This window comes from Somniosus microcephalus, chromosome 28 (genome assembly GCF_052327205.1).
Source record: "Somniosus microcephalus isolate GS21.2 chromosome 28, FLI_Smic_1.0, whole genome shotgun sequence".
Lineage (NCBI taxonomy): Eukaryota > Metazoa > Chordata > Chondrichthyes > Squaliformes > Somniosidae > Somniosus > Somniosus microcephalus.
In genome coordinates this window covers 41,783,337-41,802,875 of record NC_141014.1, presented here as the reverse complement: position 1 = coordinate 41,802,875, position 19,539 = coordinate 41,783,337, and the positions used below count along the sequence as shown (strand labels likewise).

The 19,539-nt window shown below is 48.2% G+C and overlaps 1 protein-coding gene across 1 annotated transcript in view; it reads right to left on the bottom strand.

Moving 5' to 3' along the window:
• Positions 1 to 19,539, bottom strand: part of LOC147099662 (uncharacterized) — a 173,880-nt gene that overhangs the window by 47,600 nt on the left and 106,741 nt on the right. The window contains exons 21-42 of the mRNA XM_085969217.1: positions 18,491 to 18,526; positions 18,309 to 18,344; positions 17,424 to 17,480; positions 15,494 to 15,529; positions 15,311 to 15,346; positions 14,720 to 14,776; positions 13,783 to 13,818; positions 13,599 to 13,634; positions 12,832 to 12,888; positions 11,701 to 11,736; positions 10,743 to 10,778; positions 10,218 to 10,274; positions 9,032 to 9,067; positions 8,849 to 8,884; positions 8,084 to 8,140; positions 6,976 to 7,011; positions 5,493 to 5,549; positions 4,233 to 4,268; positions 4,050 to 4,085; positions 3,345 to 3,401; positions 2,285 to 2,320; positions 802 to 858 (exon numbers count right to left, since the gene is read on the bottom strand). Of these exons, the coding sequence (XP_085825343.1) occupies positions 802 to 858; positions 2,285 to 2,320; positions 3,345 to 3,401; positions 4,050 to 4,085; positions 4,233 to 4,268; positions 5,493 to 5,549; positions 6,976 to 7,011; positions 8,084 to 8,140; positions 8,849 to 8,884; positions 9,032 to 9,067; positions 10,218 to 10,274; positions 10,743 to 10,778; positions 11,701 to 11,736; positions 12,832 to 12,888; positions 13,599 to 13,634; positions 13,783 to 13,818; positions 14,720 to 14,776; positions 15,311 to 15,346; positions 15,494 to 15,529; positions 17,424 to 17,480; positions 18,309 to 18,344; positions 18,491 to 18,526 (960 nt within the window). The remainder of the gene's footprint in view (positions 1 to 801; positions 859 to 2,284; positions 2,321 to 3,344; positions 3,402 to 4,049; positions 4,086 to 4,232; positions 4,269 to 5,492; positions 5,550 to 6,975; positions 7,012 to 8,083; positions 8,141 to 8,848; positions 8,885 to 9,031; positions 9,068 to 10,217; positions 10,275 to 10,742; positions 10,779 to 11,700; positions 11,737 to 12,831; positions 12,889 to 13,598; positions 13,635 to 13,782; positions 13,819 to 14,719; positions 14,777 to 15,310; positions 15,347 to 15,493; positions 15,530 to 17,423; positions 17,481 to 18,308; positions 18,345 to 18,490; positions 18,527 to 19,539) is intronic.

The window sequence follows — 19,539 nt, the reverse complement described above, 5'->3', positions numbered from 1 at the left end:
TCACCCCTCAATCTTCTATCTTCTAGAGAAAAGAGCCCCAGCCTGTTCAATCTTTCCTGATAGTTCTAACCTCTCAGTTCTGGAATCTTCCTTGTAAATCCTTTCTGCCCGTTCAACAAGGCGTTAGTCTTAGTTATGCTGTGGATGTGTGGTCGGAAGCTCATTTCAGGTTCAAATATGACACCAAGTTTGCGAACAGTGTGATTCAGTCTCAGACAGATGTTAGGGAGAGGGATGGAGTCGGTGGCTAGGGAATGGAGTTTGTGGTGGGGACCAAAAACAATCTCCGATCTGCTACTTGCCCCCTGACTCCATGTGTATTTGACGTCATCTCAATAAAGAGTTTGTTAATCCTCAGGGACCCAGCTCCCCTATATCAGCGCAGTCAATAATCCCCAGACACAGAGAGTCAATAATCCCCAGACACAGAGAGTCAATAATCCCCAGACACAGAGAGTCAATAATCCCCAGACACAGAGAGTCAATAATCCCCAGACACAGAGAGTCAATAATCCCCAGACACAGAGAGTCAATAATCCCCAGACACAGAGAGTCAATAATCCCCAGACACAGAGAGTCAATAATCCCCAGACACAGAGAGTCAATAATCCCCAGACACAGAGAGTCAATAATCCCCAGACACAGAGAGTCAATAATCCCCAGACACAGAGAGTCAATAATCCCCAGACACAGAGAGTCAATAATCCCCAGACACAGAGAGTCAATAATCCCCAGACACAGAGAGTCAATAATCCCCAGACACAGAGAGTCAATAATCCCCAGACGCAGAGAGCTACGAACCATCATCTGTTCTCGAATCAGTCACTTTGCTTTTTCTTCTGACAATTTCATCGGAATCTGAAATGAAAACCGGATTTCGATCATAAAATGGGAAATGAATGTGAAATGTTCACAATTTTAAAGTGTGTCCCTGTCGCACGCTCCTTTTTGCTCACACATTGCACTACCCACTGAACCAGTCACCTCCCCACTGTCACCATAAGCTGATCCATAGCAGAGGATCCGGTCCCCCCGAGGGATCACTGCCCGGGGGTGAGACTGTCCTGATCCACTGCACAGGATCCGGTCCCCCCGAGGGATCACTGCCCGGGGTTGAGACTGTCCTGAACCCGCACTCTCTACCCTCCCGGCTTCTCAGATACAGGAACAGTGAGCCCAGCACTGACTCCGTGCTCTGAGCTTTGGGTTTCCATCCAAGGCCAATGGACCAAAACCACTTCCCAGAGTCATCAGTACAATCGCCATTAGATTATTTAATAATGATTGGTAGAAACAGCGACATACTAAAATAATGAATATAGATACCTCGAGCCTCAGAGTGACTCTCTTTTTCTAAAGAATCTGGAATAGAAAGAAGAGAATTTCAGTTCACAAATCACAGGGAAGTCTGTGTCCAGTTATCAGAATAGTTTCTCCTGTGAGTGTGGGATTAATTCCCCCTCGGCCTCTCCTCACACACCGAGGTCTTGTCTAAAGCACAGTCAATAATCACATTACAATTCCCAGTTTTAGATTTGGCCTCAGAGGGCAGGCCGATAATGAGAGAGTCTGGAATGGAGAAACAGTAGACGGACTGACACTGTCCCGGCACACGTCCCAATCCAATAAAACCTGGGATTGGCCACTCACTGGCATTGTAGTTGTTCTTGTTCCATTTTCGAATTTCATCCGAATCTGAAAGAGAAATAACAAAGCAAGGTTTGTTCAGTGAAGATTCTATCTGAAATGGAAACGTGGTGGAACTGGTCACTGAGTTCCCGTTAAACGGGTGTGAAGGGGCAGCAAGCGGGGGCTTTGTGTTTCCCACACAGACCCATACCCAGCTCGCCCAGGTCACCTGAGCGGTTTGGTGTGGTCCTCAGCTCCCGCTACATCGCCCCGAGATTCGGCCAATCCAGGACCTCGGGACAGAACCTGGACTGGACCCAGAGTGACCGTCCGGCTCTGCACTGGGAGTGGATTGGGATCAATAGCAGAAAGCTGCTGACTCCATTCAGAACAGACACTGATCAACGAGACTGCAATCTCTAGTTAGACCCCGACAATCGGTGATGGATTATTGTAATATCAGAGTAAATACCTCTCTCCGCAGAGTGACTCTCCCTCTGGGAAGAATCTGGAATAGAAAGAAGAGAATTTCAGTTCACAAATCACAAGGAAGTCTCTGTGTCCAGTTATCAGAATAGTTTAAAACTCTCCCTCCCGTTTTAATGACATTTAAATCTATAACCGTGACGTCTTGTTCAAAGATCAGGATAAATACCTTTAGTATCGGGCCCACTCTCATTCTCTGCAGAGTCTGTAACAGAAGGAACAGAAATTCAGTTTCCAGGCCACATGTTCAGTTATCCGAATGGTTTTCAATGATCCCACTCCCACTGCAAACACCCACACTCACCACTTGGGCAGGAGACATCTCCAGAGATATTTTTACATAGCATTACATAGAATGTACAGCACAGAAACAGGCCATTCAGTCCACCTGGTCCGTGCCGGTGTTTGTGCTCCACACCAGCCTCCTCCCACCCCTCTTCATCTCACCCCATCACCATGTCCTTCTATTCCTTTCTCCCTCATGTGTTTATCCAGCTTCCCCTTAAATGTATCTATACTATTCGCCTCAACCACTCCCTGTGGTAGCGAGTTCCACATTCTCACCACTCTCTGGGTAAAGAAGTTTCTCTTGAATTCCCCATTGGATTTATTAGTGACTATCTTATATTGATGGCCCCTTAGTTTTAGATTCTCTGACAAATGGAAACATCTTCTCTACTTCTACCCTATCGAACCCCTTCATAATCTTAAAGACCTCGATCAGGTCGCCCCTCAATCTTCTGGAGAAAAGAGCCCCAGCCTGTTCAATCTTTCCTGATAGTTCTAACCTCTCAGTTCTGGAATCTTCCTTGTAAATCTTTTCTGCCCCTTCAACAAGGCGTTAGTCTTAGTTATGCTGCGGATGTTTGGTTGGAAGCTCATTTCAGGGTCAAATATGACACCAAGGTTGCGAAAAGTGTGATTCAGTCTCAGACAGATGTTAGGGAGAGGGATGGAGTCGGTGGCTAGGGAACGGAGTTTGTGGTGGGGACCGAAAACAATCTCCGATCTGCTACTTGCCCCCTGACTCCACGTGTATTTGACATTATCTCAATAAAGAGTTTGTTAGTCCTCAGGGACCCAGCTCCCCTATATCAGCGCAGTCAATAATCCCCAGACACAGAGTCAATAATCCCCAGACACAGAGAGTCAATAATCCCCAGACAGAGAGAGTCAATAATCCCCAGACACAGAGAGTCAATAATCCCCAGACACAGTGAGCTACAAACCATCGTCTGCTCTCGAACCAATCACTTTGCTTTTTCTTCTGACAATTTCATCGGAATCTGAAATGGAAACCAGTTTTCGATTATAACATGGAAAATGAATGTGAAAGGTTCACAATTTAAAAGTGTGTCCCTGTCGCACGCTCCTTTTTGCTCACACTCACACATTGCACTACCCACTGAACCGGTCACCTCCCCACTGTCACCATAAGCTGATCCACAGCACAGGATCCGGTCCCCCCGAGGGATCACTGCCCGGGGGTGAGACTGTCCTGATCCACAGCACAGGATCCGGTCCCCCCGAGGGATCACTGCCCGGGGGTGAGACTGTCCTGATCCAGCACAGGATCCGGTCCCCCCGAGGGATCACTGCCCAGGGGTGAGACTGTCCTGAACCCGCACAGGATCCGGTCCCCCCGAGGGATCACTGCCCGGGGGTGAGACTGTCCTGATCCAGCACAGGATCCAGTCCCCCCGAGGGATCACTGCCCGGGGGTGAGACTGTCCTGAACCCGCACTCTCTGCCCTCCCGGCTCCTCAGATACAGGAACAGTGAGCCCAGCACTGACTCCGAGCTCTGAGCTTTGGGTTTCCATCCAAGGCCAATGGACCAAAACCGCTTCCCAGAGTCATTAGTACAATCGCCATTAGATTATTTAATAATGATTGTTAGAAATAGCGACATATTAAAATAATGAATATAGATACCTCGAGCCTCAGAGTGACTCTCTTTTTCTAAAGAATCTGGAATAGAAAGAAGAGAATTTCAGTTCACAAATCACAGGGCAGTCTCTGTGTCCAGTTATCAGAATAGTTTAAAACTCTCCCTCCCGTTTTAACGACCATTAAACGTGTAACCGTGATGTCTTGTTCAAAGATGAGGATAAATACCTTTAGTATCGGGCCCACTCTCATTCTCTGCAGAGTCTGAAACAGAAGGAACAGAATTTCAGTTTCCAGACCACATGTTCAGTTACCCGAATGGTTTTCAATGATCCCACTCCCACTGCAAACACCCACACACTCACCACTTGGGCAGGAGACATCTCCAGAGATATTTTTACATATCATTACATAGAATGTACAGCACAGAAACAGGCCATTCGGCCCACCTGGTCCGTGCCGGTGTTTGTGCTCCACACCAGCCTCCTCCCACCCTCTTCATCTCAGCCTATCAACAGATCCTCCTGTTCCTTTCTCCCTCGTGTCTTTATCCAGCTTCCCCTTAAATGTATTGATGCTCTTCGCCTCGACCACTCCCTGTGGTAGCGAGTTCCCCATTCTCACCACTCTCTGGGTAAAGAAGTTTCTCCTGAATTCCCTATTGGATTTATTAGTGACTGTCTTATATTGATGGCCCTTAGTTTTAGATTCTCTGACAAATGGAAACATCTTCTCTACGTCTACCCTATCAAACCCTTCATAATCTTAAAGACCTCGATCAGGTCACCCCTCAATCTTCTATCTTCTAGAGAAAAGAGCCCCAGCCTGTTCAATCTTTCCTGATAGTTCTAACCTCTCAGTTCTGGAATCTTTCTTGTAAATCCTTTCTGCCCGTTCAACAAGGCGTTAGTCTTAGTTATGCTGTGGATGTGTGGTCGGAAGCTCATTTCAGGTTCAAATATGACACCAAGTTTGCGAACAGTGTGATTCAGTCTCAGACAGATGTTAGGGAGAGGGATGGAGTCGGTGGCTAGGGAATGGAGTTTGTGGTGGGGACCAAAAACAATCTCCGATCTGCTACTTGCCCCCTGACTCCATGTGTATTTGACGTCATCTCAATAAAGAGTTTGTTAATCCTCAGGGACCCAGCTCCCCTATATCAGCGCAGTCAATAATCCCCAGACACAGAGAGTCAATAATCCCCAGACACAGAGAGTCAATAATCCCCAGACACAGAGAGTCAATAATCCCCAGACACAGAGAGTCAATAATCCCCAGACACAGAGAGTCAATAATCCCCAGACACAGAGAGTCAATAATCCCCAGACACAGAGAGTCAATAATCCCCAGACACAGAGAGTCAATAATCCCCAGACACAGAGAGTCAATAATCCCCAGACACAGAGAGTCAATAATCCCCAGACACAGAGAGTCAATAATCCCCAGACACAGAGAGTCAATAATCCCCAGACGCAGAGAGCTACGAACCATCATCTGTTCTCGAATCAGTCACTTTGCTTTTTCTTCTGACAATTTCATCGGAATCTGAAATGAAAACCGGATTTCGATCATAAAATGGGAAATGAATGTGAAATGTTCACAATTTTAAAGTGTGTCCCTGTCGCACGCTCCTTTTTGCTCACACATTGCACTACCCACTGAACCAGTCACCTCCCCACTGTCACCATAAGCTGATCCATAGCAGAGGATCCGGTCCCCCCGAGGGATCACTGCCCGGGGGTGAGACTGTCCTGATCCACTGCACAGGATCCGGTCCCCCCGAGGGATCACTGCCCGGGGTTGAGACTGTCCTGAACCCGCACTCTCTACCCTCCCGGCTTCTCAGATACAGGAACAGTGAGCCCAGCACTGACTCCGTGCTCTGAGCTTTGGGTTTCCATCCAAGGCCAATGGACCAAAACCACTTCCCAGAGTCATCAGTACAATCGCCATTAGATTATTTAATAATGATTGGTAGAAACAGCGACATACTAAAATAATGAATATAGATACCTCGAGCCTCAGAGTGACTCTCTTTTTCTAAAGAATCTGGAATAGAAAGAAGAGAATTTCAGTTCACAAATCACAGGGAAGTCTGTGTCCAGTTATCAGAATAGTTTCTCCTGTGAGTGTGGGATTAATTCCCCCTCGGCCTCTCCTCACACACCGAGGTCTTGTCTAAAGCACAGTCAATAATCACATTACAATTCCCAGTTTTAGATTTGGCCTCAGAGGGCAGGCCGATAATGAGAGAGTCTGGAATGGAGAAACAGTAGACGGACTGACACTGTCCCGGCACACGTCCCAATCCAATAAAACCTGGGATTGGCCACTCACTGGCATTGTAGTTGTTCTTGTTCCATTTTCGAATTTCATCCGAATCTGAAAGAGAAATAACAAAGCAAGGTTTGTTCAGTGAAGATTCTATCTGAAATGGAAACGTGGTGGAACTGGTCACTGAGTTCCCGTTAAACGGGTGTGAAGGGGCAGCAAGCGGGGGCTTTGTGTTTCCCACACAGACCCATACCCAGCTCGCCCAGGTCACCTGAGCGGTTTGGTGTGGTCCTCAGCTCCCGCTACATCGCCCCGAGATTCGGCCAATCCAGGACCTCGGGACAGAACCTGGACTGGACCCAGAGTGACCGTCCGGCTCTGCACTGGGAGTGGATTGGGATCAATAGCAGAAAGCTGCTGACTCCATTCAGAACAGACACTGATCAACGAGACTGCAATCTCTAGTTAGACCCCGACAATCGGTGATGGATTATTGTAATATCAGAGTAAATACCTCTCTCCGCAGAGTGACTCTCCCTCTGGGAAGAATCTGGAATAGAAAGAAGAGAATTTCAGTTCACAAATCACAAGGAAGTCTCTGTGTCCAGTTATCAGAATAGTTTAAAACTCTCCCTCCCGTTTTAATGACATTTAAATCTATAACCGTGACGTCTTGTTCAAAGATCAGGATAAATACCTTTAGTATCGGGCCCACTCTCATTCTCTGCAGAGTCTGTAACAGAAGGAACAGAAATTCAGTTTCCAGGCCACATGTTCAGTTATCCGAATGGTTTTCAATGATCCCACTCCCACTGCAAACACCCACACTCACCACTTGGGCAGGAGACATCTCCAGAGATATTTTTACATAGCATTACATAGAATGTACAGCACAGAAACAGGCCATTCAGTCCACCTGGTCCGTGCCGGTGTTTGTGCTCCACACCAGCCTCCTCCCACCCCTCTTCATCTCACCCCATCACCATGTCCTTCTATTCCTTTCTCCCTCATGTGTTTATCCAGCTTCCCCTTAAATGTATCTATACTATTCGCCTCAACCACTCCCTGTGGTAGCGAGTTCCACATTCTCACCACTCTCTGGGTAAAGAAGTTTCTCTTGAATTCCCCATTGGATTTATTAGTGACTATCTTATATTGATGGCCCCTTAGTTTTAGATTCTCTGACAAATGGAAACATCTTCTCTACTTCTACCCTATCGAACCCCTTCATAATCTTAAAGACCTCGATCAGGTCGCCCCTCAATCTTCTAGAGAAAAGAGCCCCAGCCTGTTCAATCTTCCCTGATAGTTCTAACCTCTCAGTTCTGGAATCTTCCTTGTAAATCTTTTCTGCCCCTTCAACAAGGCGTTAGTCTTAGTTATGCTGCGGATGTTTGGTTGGAAGCTCATTTCAGGGTCAAATATGACACCAAGGTTGCGAAAAGTGTGATTCAGTCTCAGACAGATGTTAGGGAGAGGGATGGAGTCGGTGGCTAGGGAACGGAGTTTGTGGTGGGGACCGAAAACAATCTCCGATCTGCTACTTGCCCCCTGACTCCATGTGTATTTGACATTATCTCAATAAAGAGTTTGTTAGTCCTCAGGGACCCAGCTCCCCTATATCAGCGCAGTCAATAATCCCCAGACACAGAGAGTCAATAATCCCCAGACACAGAGAGTCAATAATCCCCAGACACAGAGAGTCAATAATCCCCAGACACAGAGAGTCAATAATCCCCAGACAGACAGAGTCAATAATCCCCAGACACAGAGTCAATAATCCCCAGACACAGAGAGCTACAAACCATCGTCTGCTCTCGAACCAATCACTTTGCTTTTTCTTCTGACAATTTCATCGGAATCTGAAATGGAAACCAGTTTTCGATTATAACATGGAAAATGAATGTGAAAGGTTCACAATTTAAAAGTGTGTCCCTGTCGCACGCTCCTTTTTGCTCACACTCACACATTGCACTACCCACTGAACCGGTCACCTCCCCACTGTCACCATAAGCTGATCCACAGCACAGGATCCGGTCCCCCCGAGGGATCACTGCCCGGGGGTGAGACTGTCCTGATCCACAGCACAGGATCCGGTCCCCCCGAGGGATCACTGCCCGGGGGTGAGACTGTCCTGATCCACAGCACAGGATCCGGTCCCCCCGAGGGATCACTGCCCGGGGGTGAGACTGTCCTGATCCAGCACAGGATCCGGTCCCCCCGAGGGATCACTGCCCAGGGGTGAGACTGTCCTGAACCCGCACAGGATCCGGTCCCCCCGAGGGATCACTGCCCGGGGGTGAGACTGTCCTGATCCAGCACAGGATCCGGTCCCCCCGAGGGATCACTGCCCGGGGGTGAGACTGTCCTGAACCCGCACTCTCTGCCCTCCCGGCTCCTCAGATACAGGAACAGTGAGCCCAGCACTGACTCCGAGCTCTGAGCTTTGGGTTTCCATCCAAGGCCAATGGACCAAAACCGCTTCCCAGAGTCATTAGTACAATCGCCATTAGATTATTTAATAATGATTGTTAGAAATAGCGACATATTAAAATAATGAATATAGATACCTCGAGCCTCAGAGTGACTCGCTTTTTCTAAAGAATCTGGAATAGAAAGAAGAGAATTTCAGTTCACAAATCACAGGAAAGGCTCTGTGTCCAGTTATCAGAATAGTTTAAAACTCTCCCTCCCGTTTTAACGACCTTTAAATGTGTAACCGTGATGTCTTGTTCAAAGATCAGGATAAATACCTTTAGTATCGGGCCCACTCTCATTCTCTGCCGAGTCTGAAACAGAAGGAACAGAATTTCAGTTTCCAGACCACATGTTCAGTTATCCGAATGGTTTTCAATGATCCCACTCCCACTGCAAACACCCACACACTCACCACTTGGGCAGGAGACATCTCCAGAGATATTTTTACATATCATTACATAGAATGTACAGCACAGAAACAGGCCATTCGGCCCACCTGGTCCGTGCCGGTGTTTGTGCTCCACACCAGCCTCCTCCCACCCTCTTCATCTCAGCCTATCAACAGATCCTCCTGTTCCTTTCTCCCTCGTGTCTTTATCCAGCTTCCCCTTAAATGTATTGATGCTCTTCGCCTCGACCACTCCCTGTGGTAGCGAGTTCCACATTCTCACCACTCTCTGGGTAAAGAAGTTTCTCCTGAATTCCCTATTGGATTTATTAGTGACTGTCTTATATTGATGGCCCTTAGTTTTAGATTCTCTGACAAATGGAAACATCTTCTCTACGTCTACCCTATCAAACCCTTCATAATCTTAAAGACCTCGATCAGGTCACCCCTCAATCTTCTATCTTCTAGAGAAAAGAGCCCCAGCCTGTTCAATCTTTCCTGATAGTTCTAACCTCTCAGTTCTGGAATCTACCTTGTAAATCCTTTCTGCCCGTTCAACAAGGCGTTAGTCTTAGTTATGCTGTGGATGTGTGGTCGGAAGCTCATTTCAGGTTCAAATATGACACCAAGTTTGCGAACAGTGTGATTCAGTCTCAGACAGATGTTAGGGAGAGGGATGGAGTCGGTGGCTAGGGAATGGAGTTTGTGGTGGGGACCAAAAACAATCTCCGATCTGCTACTTGCCCCCTGACTCCATGTGTATTTGACGTCATCTCAATAAAGAGTTTGTTAATCCTCAGGGACCCAGCTCCCCTATATCAGCGCAGTCAATAATCCCCAGACACAGAGAGTCAATAATCCCCAGACACAGAGTCAATAATCCCCAGACACAGAGAGTCAATAATCCCCAGACACAGAGAGTCAATAATCCCCAGACACAGAGAGTCAATAATCCCCAGACACAGAGAGTCAATAATCCCCAGACACAGAGAGTCAATAATCCCCAGACACAGAGAGTCAATAATCCCCAGACACAGAGAGTCAATAATCCCCAGACGCAGAGAGCTACGAACCATCGTCTGTTCTCGAATCAGTCACTTTGCTTTTTCTTCTGACAATTTCATTGGAATCTGAAATGAAAACCGGATTTCGATCATAAAATGGGAAATGAATGTGAAATGTTCACAATTTTAAAGTGTGTCCCTGTCGCACGCTCCTTTTTGCTCACACATTGCACTACCCACTGAACCAGTCACCTCCCCACTGTCACCATAAGCTGATCCATAGCAGAGGATCCGGTCCCCCCGAGGGATCACTGCCCGGGGGTGAGACTGTCCTGATCCACTGCACAGGATCCGGTCCCCCCGAGGGATCACTGCCCGGGGTTGAGACTGTCCTGAACCCGCACTCTCTACCCTCCCGGCTCCTCAGATACAGGAACAGTGAGCCCAGCACTGACTCCGTGCTCTGAGCTTTGGGTTTCCATCCAACGCCAATGGACCAAAACCACTTCCCAGAGTCATCAGTACAATCGCCATTAGATTATTTAATAATGATTGGTAGAAACAGCGACATACTAAAATAATGAATATAGATACCTCGAGCCTCAGAGTGACTCTCTTTTTCTAAAGAATCTGGAATAGAAAGAAGAGAATTTCAGTTCACAAATCACAGGGAAGTCTGTGTCCAGTTATCAGAATAGTTTCTCCTGTGAGTGTGGGATTAATTCCCCCTCGGCCTCTCCTCACGCACCGAGGTCTTGTCTAAAGCACAGTCAATAATCACATTACAATTCCCAGTTTTAGATTTGGCCTCAGAGGGCAGGCCGATAATGAGAGAGTCTGGAATGGAGAAACAGTAGACGGACTGACACTGTCCCGGCACACGTCCCAATCCAATAAAACCTGGGATTGGCCACTCACTGGCATTGTAGTTGTTCTTGTTCCATTTTCGAATTTCATCCGAATCTGAAAGAGAAATAACAAAGCAAGGTTTGTTCAGTGAAGATTCTATCTGAAATGGAAACGTGGTGGAACTGGTCACTGAGTTCCCGTTAAACGGGTGTGAAGGGGCAGCAAGCGGGGGCTTTGTGTTTCCCACACAGACCCATACCCAGCTCGCCCAGGTCACCTGAGCGGTTTGGTGTGGTCCTCAGCTCCCGCTACATCGCCCCGAGATTCGGCCAATCCAGGACCTCGGGACAGAACCTGGACTGGACCCAGAGTGACCGTCCGGCTCTGCACTGGGAGTGGATTGGGATCAATAGCAGAAAGCTGCTGACTCCATTCAGAACAGACACTGATCAACGAGACTGCAATCTCTAGTTAGACCCCGACAATCGGTGATGGATTATTGTAATATCAGAGTAAATACCTCTCTCCGCAGAGTGACTCTCCCTCTGGGAAGAATCTGGAATAGAAAGAAGAGAATTTCAGTTCACAAATCACAAGGAAGTCTCTGTGTCCAGTTATCAGAATAGTTTAAAACTCTCCCTCCCGTTTTAATGACATTTAAATCTATAACCGTGACGTCTTGTTCAAAGATCAGGATAAATACCTTTAGTATCGGGCCCACTCTCATTCTCTGCAGAGTCTGAAACAGAAGGAACAGAAATTCAGTTTCCAGGCCACATGTTCAGTTATCCGAAGTTATCCGAATGGTTTTCAATGATCCCACTCCCACTGCAAACACCCACACTCACCACTTGGGCAGGAGACATCTCCAGAGATATTTTTACATAGCATTACATAGAATGTACAGCACAGAAACAGGCCATTCAGTCCACCTGGTCCGTGCCGGTGTTTGTGCTCCACACCAGCCTCCTCCCACCCCTCTTCATCTCACCCCATCAACATATCCTTCTATTCCTTTCTCCCTCATGTGTTTATCCAGCTTCCCCTTAAATGTATCTACACTATTCGCCTCAACCACTCCCTGTGGGAGCGAGTTCCACATTCTCACCACTCTCTGCGTAAAGAAGTTTCTCTTGAATTCCCCATTGGATTTATTAGTGACTATCTTATATTGATGGCCCCTTAGTTTTAGATTCTCTGACAAATGGAAACATCTTCTCTACTTCTACCCTATCGAACCCCTTCATAATCTTAAAGACCTCGATCAGGTCGCCCCTCAGCCTTCTATCTTCTAGAGAAAAGAGCCCCAGCCTGTTCAATCTTTCCTGATAGTTCTAACCTCTCAGTTCTGGAATCTTCCTTGTAAATCTTTTCTGCCCCTTCAACAAGGCGTTAGTCTTAGTTATGCTGCGGATGTGTGGTCGGAAGCTCATTTCAGGGTCAAATATGACACCAAGGTTGCGAAAAGTGTGATTCAGTCTCAGACAGATGTTAGGGAGAGGGATGGAGTCGGTGGCTAGGGAACGGAGTTTGTGGTGGGGACCGAAAACAATCTCCTATCTGCTACTTGCCCCCTGACTCCACGTGTATTTGACATTATCTCAATAAAGAGTTTGTTAGTCCTCAGGGACCCAGCGCAGTCAATAATCCCCAGACACAGAGTCAATAATCCCCAGACACAGAGTCAATAATCCCCAGACACAGAGAGTCAATAATCCCCAGACACAGAGAGTCAATAATCCCCAGACACAGAGAGTCAATAATCCCCAGACACAGAGTCAATAATCCCCAGACACAGAGAGTCAATAATCCCCAGACACAGAGAGCTACAAACCATCGTCTGCTCTCGAACCAATCACTTTGCTTTTTCTTCTGACAATTTCATCGGAATCTGAAATGGAAACCAGTTTTCGATTATAACATGGAAAATGAATGTGAAAGGTTCACAATTTAAAAGTGTGTCCCTGTCGCACGTTCCTTTTTGCTCACACTCACACATTGCACTACCCACTGAACCGGTCACCTCCCCACTGTCACCATAAGCTGATCCACAGCACAGGATCCGGTCCCCCCGAGGGATCACTGCCCGGGGGTGAGACTGTCCTGATCCACAGCACAGGATCCGGTCCCCCCGAGGGATCACTGCCCGGGGGTGAGACTGTCCTGATCCAGCACAGGATCCGGTCCCCCCGAGGGATCACTGCCCGGGGGCGAGACTGTCCTGATCCACAGCACAGGATCCGGTCCCCCCGAGGGATCACTGCCCAGGGGTGAGACTGTCCTGATCCACAGCACAGGATCCGGTCCCCCCGAGGGATCACTGCCCGGGGGTGAGACTGTCCTGATCCAGCACAGGATCCGGTCCCCCCGAGGGATCACTGCCCGGGGGTGAGACTGTCCTGAACCCGCACTCTCTGCCCTCCCGGCTCCTCAGATACAGGAACAGTGAGCCCAGCACTGACTCCGAGCTCTGAGCTTTGGGTTTCCATCCAAGGCCAATGGACCAAAACCGCTTCCCAGAGTCATTAGTACAATCGCCATTAGATTATTTAATAATGATTGTTAGAAACAACGACATATTAAAATAATGAATATAGATACCTCGAGCCTCAGAGTGACTCTCTTTTTCTAAAGAATCTGGAATAGAAAGAAGAGAATTTCAGTTCACAAACCACAGGGCAGTCTCTGTGTCCAGTTATCAGAATAGTTTTAAAACTCTCCCTCCCATTTTAATAACATTTAAATGTGTAACCGTGACGTCTCATTCAAAGATCAGGATAAATACCTTTAGTATCAGGCCCACTCTCATTCTCTGCAGAGTCTGAAACAGAAGGAACAGAAATTCAGTTTCCAGACCACATGTTCAGTTATCCGAATGGTTTCCAAAGATCCCACTCCCACTGCAAACACCCACACACTGCCAGGCCATGAGATCATGGCTGGTGTTCGACTTTCCTGCCCGATGTCCATATCCCTTAATTCCCCAAAAATCTATCGATCTCAGCCTGGAATATACTCAACGACTGAGCATCCACAGCCCTCTGGGGCAGAGAATTCCAAAGATTCACCACCCTCTGAGTGAAGAAATTCCTCCTCATCTCAGTCCTAAATGGCCGACCCCTTATTCTGAGACTATGCCCCCTGGTTCTAGACTCTCCAGCCAGGAGGAAACATCCTCTCAGTATCTACCCTGTCAATCCCCCTCAGAATCTCATATGTTTCAATGAGATCACCTCTCATTCTTCTAAACTCCAGAGAGTTAGGCCTTGGTGTTCGTATTTAAGGGTCTGGAATGAATCCTTCTGTTATGAGATAGCAAAATACTGCAGATGCTGGAAATCTGAAATAACAACAGACAACGCTGGAAAAACTCAGCAGGCCAGGCAACATCCGTGGAGAGAGAAACAGTTTTGGGGTCAGCTTGCTATCCATTCTGCTACTGAGGGACTACAGTATGGAGTAGGCCATTCAGCGCCTCGAGACTTGTCTCCTGACTCCACAACTATTTGACATTATCTCAATAAAGAGTTTGTTAATCCTCAGGGACCCAGCTCCCCTATATCAGCGCAGGCAATAATCCCCAGACACAGAGAGTCAATAATCCCCAGACACAGAGAGTCAATAATCCCCAGACACAGAGAGTCAATAATCCCCAGACACAGAGAGTCAATAATCCCCAGACAGAGAGAGTCAATAATCCCCAGACACAGTGAGCTACAAACCATCGTCTGCTCTTGAACCAATCACTTTGCTTTTTCTTCTGACAATTTCATCGGAATCTGAAATGAAAACCGGTTTTCGATTATAACATGGAAAATTAATGTGAAAGGTTCACAATTTAAAAGTGTGCCCCTGTCGCACGCTCCTTTTTGCTCACACTCACACATTGCACTACCCACTGAACCGGTCACCTCCCCACTGTCACCATAAGCTGATCCACAGCACAGGATCCGGTCCCCGCGAGGGATCACTGCCCGGGGGTGAGACTGTCCTGATCCACAGCACAGGATCCGGTCCCCCCGAGGGATCACTGCCCGGGGGTGAGACTGTCCTGATCCACAGCACAGGATCCGGTCCCCCCGAGGGATCACTGCCCGGGGGTGAGACTGTCCTGAACCCGCACTCTCTGCCCTCCCGGCTCCTCAGATACAGGAACAGTGAGCCCAGCACTGACTCCGAGATCTGAGATTTGGGTTTCCATCGAAAGCGAATGGACCAAAACCACTTCCTAGAGTCATTAGTACAATCGCCATTAGATTATTTAATAATGAGTGTTAGAAACAGCGACATATTAAAATAATGAATATAGATACCTCGAGCCTCAGAGTGACTCTCTTTTTCTAAAGAATCTGGAATAGAAAGAAGAGAATTTCAGTTCACAAATCACAGGGAGGTCTCTGTGTCCAGTTATCAGAATAGTTTAAAACTCTCCCTCCCGTTTTAACGACCGTTAAATGTGTAACCGTGATGTCTTGTTCAAAGATGAGGATAAATACCTTTAGTATCGGGCCCACTCTCATTCTCTGCAGAGTCTGAAACAGAAGGAACAGAATTTCAGTTTCCAGACCACATGTTCAGTTATCCGAATGGTTTTCAATGATCCCACTCCCACTGCAAACACCCACACACTCACCACTTGGGCAGGAGACATCTCCAGAGATATTTTTACATAGCATGTACAGCACAGAAACAGGCCATTCGGCCCACCTGGTCCGTGCCGGTGTTTATGCTCCACACGAGCCTCCTCCCGCCCTCTTCATCTCAGCCTATCAACAGATCCTTCTGTTCCTTTCTCCCTCGTGTCTTTATCCAGCCTCCCCTTAAATGTATTGATGCTCTTCGCCTCGACCACTCCCTGTGGGAGCGAGTTCCACATTCTCACCACTCTCTGGGTAAAGAGATTTCTCCCGAATTCCCCATTGGATTTATTAGTGACTGGTCTTATATTGATGGCCCTTAGTTTTAGATTCTCTGACAAGTGGAAACATCTTCTCTACGTCTACCCTATCGAACCCCTTCATAATCTTAAAGACCTCGATCAGGTCACCCCTCAATCTTCTATCTTCTAGAGAAAAGAGCCCCAGCCTGTTCATTCTTTCCTGATAGTTCTAACCTCTCAGTTCTGGAATCTTCCTTGTAAATCTTTTCTGCCCCTTCAACAAGGCCTTAGTCTTAGTTATGCTGCGGATGTGTGGTCGGAAGCTCATTTCAGGGTCAAATATGACACCAAGGTTGCGAACAGTGTGATTCCGTCTCAGACAGATGTTAGGGAGAGGGATGGAGTCGGTGGCTAGGGAACGGAGTTTGTGATGGGGACCAAAAACAATCTCCATTCTGCTACTTGCCCCCTGACTCCACGTGTATTTGATGTCATCTCAATAAAGAGTTTGTTAGTCCTCAGGGACCCAGCTCCCCTATATCAGCGCAGTCAATAATCCCCAGACACAGAGAGTCAATAATCCCCAGACACAGAGAGTCAATAATCCCCAGACACAGAGAGTCAATAATCCCCAGACACAGAGAGTCAATAATCCCCAGACACAGAGAGTCAATAATCCCCAGACACAGAGAGTCAATAATCCCCAGACACAGAGAGTCAATAATCCCCAGACACAGAGAGTCAATAATCCCCAGACACAGAGAGTCAATAATCCCCAGACACAGAGGCCTAGAAATTCACTGTGGCCCCGCCAGCTGGCTTGCGCCCAAGAGTTAGCGCTGGGCGCGGAGCCTGTTGCGACCGTCAGATATTCAGTTTTTGCGCCCCAAGTCGGAACCGGGCGCTATTCCAGGGTGTGCCCGCCCCCGCTTGGGGCGCTGAAACTGAATTTCAGCGCTCTGGGCGCCGCTGCGCCACCCGCTGCGGAGCGGCGGGCTGCGGTACTGCAGGCCTCCTCCTTCTCTTAAGGGGGAGGTGCCTGCCACGGGGAGATCGCCGCTGGATAGTGCCGGCAAATGAGCCCGGCACCACGGAGAAGTGCCGGGTTTGCGGAAAGCAGCCGGCAATGCCGCGGGGGGGGGGGTTGGAGGAGGCCGGGGAAGGAGGTGCGGGCAGGCGGCCGCCGAAAAAGCGGCCGGCCGCACCTCCACCTTAAAGCGCCCCACTAAGGCTACAGTACGGCCCCGTTTTCTGGTCGCTGTTTGCGGCCGCTGCGGAAGAGGCGGCCGCAACTAAATATGGGTATCGGGCCGGTACCGGGGCACTGCGCACACCGATGACGTCATCGGTGCCGGTGCAGCGCTAACGGCTACCGCCGCCATTACCGCTGCGCTGAATATCAACGCAAACTCCTGTATTGGCGCAGAAGCCCTCTTTAGGCGGTAACTGGTCGCAAAGCTGCCGGCGCCTTAATGAATTTCTAGGCCAGAGAGTCAATAATCCCCAGACACAGAGAGTCAATAATCCCCAGACACAGAGCTACAAACCATCGTCTGCTCTCGAACCAATCACTTTGCTTTTTCTTCTGACAATTTCATCGGAATCTAAAATGAAAACCGGATTTCGATCATAAAATGGGAAATGAATGTGAAATATTCACAATTTTAAAGTGTGTCCCTGTCGCACGCTCCTTTTTGCTCACACTCACACATTGCACTACCCACTGAACCGGTCACCTCCCCATGAGCTGTGTTCCCATCGCCCAAAGGCCTGGCTCAGGGGCGGATAGGGTGGGGTGACTTCACCAGGAAACTGCGGCTTGAATCTCGGTGTCTCCAGGGTCAGTGTGAGTCTCACTCCCAGCACTAACACCGGCACACGTGAGGCCGGGTTGGTGTCCTGCCAACGTGGGCCAATCTCAACTCAACTGAGCTGCCCCGAACCAAACAAAGGCCGGACTCCCCGAGGGATCACTGCCCGGGAGTGAGACTGTCCTGGTCCCCAGCACAGGATCCGGTCCCCCCGAGGGATCACTGCCCGGGGGTGAGACTGTCCTGATCCACAGCACAGGATCCGGTCCCCCCGAGGGATCACTGCCCGGGGGTGAGACTGTCCTGATCCAGCACAGGATCCGGTCCCCCCGAGGGATCACTGCCCGGGGGTGAGACTGTCCTGATCCAGCACAGGATCCGGTCCCCCCGAGGGATCACTGCCCGGGGGTGAGACTGTCCTGAACCCGCACTCTCTGCCCTCCCGGCTCCTCAGATACAGGAACAGTGAGCCCAGCACTGACTCCGAGCTCTGAGCTTTGGGTTTCCATCCAAGGCCAATGGACCAAAACCGCTTCCCAGAGTTATTCGTACAATCGCCATTAGATTATTTAATAATGATTGTTAGAAACAGCGACATATTAAAATAATGAATATAGATACCTCGAGCCTCAGAGTGACTCTCTTTTTCTAAAGAATCTGGAATAGAAAGAAGAGAATTTCAGTTCACTAATCACAGGAAAGTCTCTGTCCAGTTCTCAGAATAGTTTTAAAACTCTCCCACCCATTTTAATAACATTTAAATGTGTAACCGTGAGGTCTTGTTCAAAGATCAGGATAAATACCTTTAGTATCGGGCCCACTCTCATTCTCTGCAGAGTCTGAAACAGAAGGAACAGAATTTCAGTTTCCAGACCACATGTTCAGTTATCCGAATGGTTTCCAATGATCCCACTCCCACTGCAAAACCCACACACTGCCAGGCAATGAGATCATGGCTGGTGTTCGACCTCAACTCCACTTTCCTGCCCGATGTCCATATCCCTTAAATCCCCAAGAGACCAAAGATCTATCGATCTCTGTCTTGAATATACTCAACGACTGAGCCTCCACAGCCCTCTGGGGCAGAGAATTCCAAAGATTCACCACCCTCTGAGTGAAGAAATTCCTCCTTTCTTCTCTACCTCACAGCGATTGACGCTTCGACTAGCTCTGGAACACGTAACGTAGCTTTGTTGCTAACAGTGGCTGGATCGCAGGCAATCGAGCTGTTTAATACATTTACGTTTGCAGCCAAAGATGATAAAAATGATCTGGACAAGGTGATAGAACGGTTCGACGAATACTGCACTCCAAAAAAGAATGAAACGTATGAGAGATTCGTGTTTCGCTCCCGCGTGCAAAAGCAAGGAGAATCCTTTGATTTTTTTTGACGGACTTGAAAATAAAAGCACAAACCTGCAACTTTAGGGACCTAAAGGAATCGATGATACGCGATCAAGTCGTTTTTGGAATACTCGACAAGAAGGTGAGGGAGAGAATGCTTAGAGACAATGACCTAAATTTGGATGCAGCAGTGAAAATATGTCATGCTAGTGAACTCTCAGCCATGCACACGAAAACTTTCGAAGGGAGCAGCACAGCAGCGGGCAGGAGCGCCCTGGGGCTGAAAAACCTGCCGGTGGATGTGGTACACAAAAGGGACACAAGAGGGCCCACGGAGTTCAAGACGATGACGCCTTACGAATACAGACAGTGCGGTAATAAACACGTAGCCAGACAGTGTCCTGCTTATGGGAAGAACTGTGCAAAATGTAAAGGCAGGAATCACTTTGCCAAGATGTGTTTTTGGGAAGAGAAAACTGAAGGTAAAAAGACAGTGCATGCTATTGAG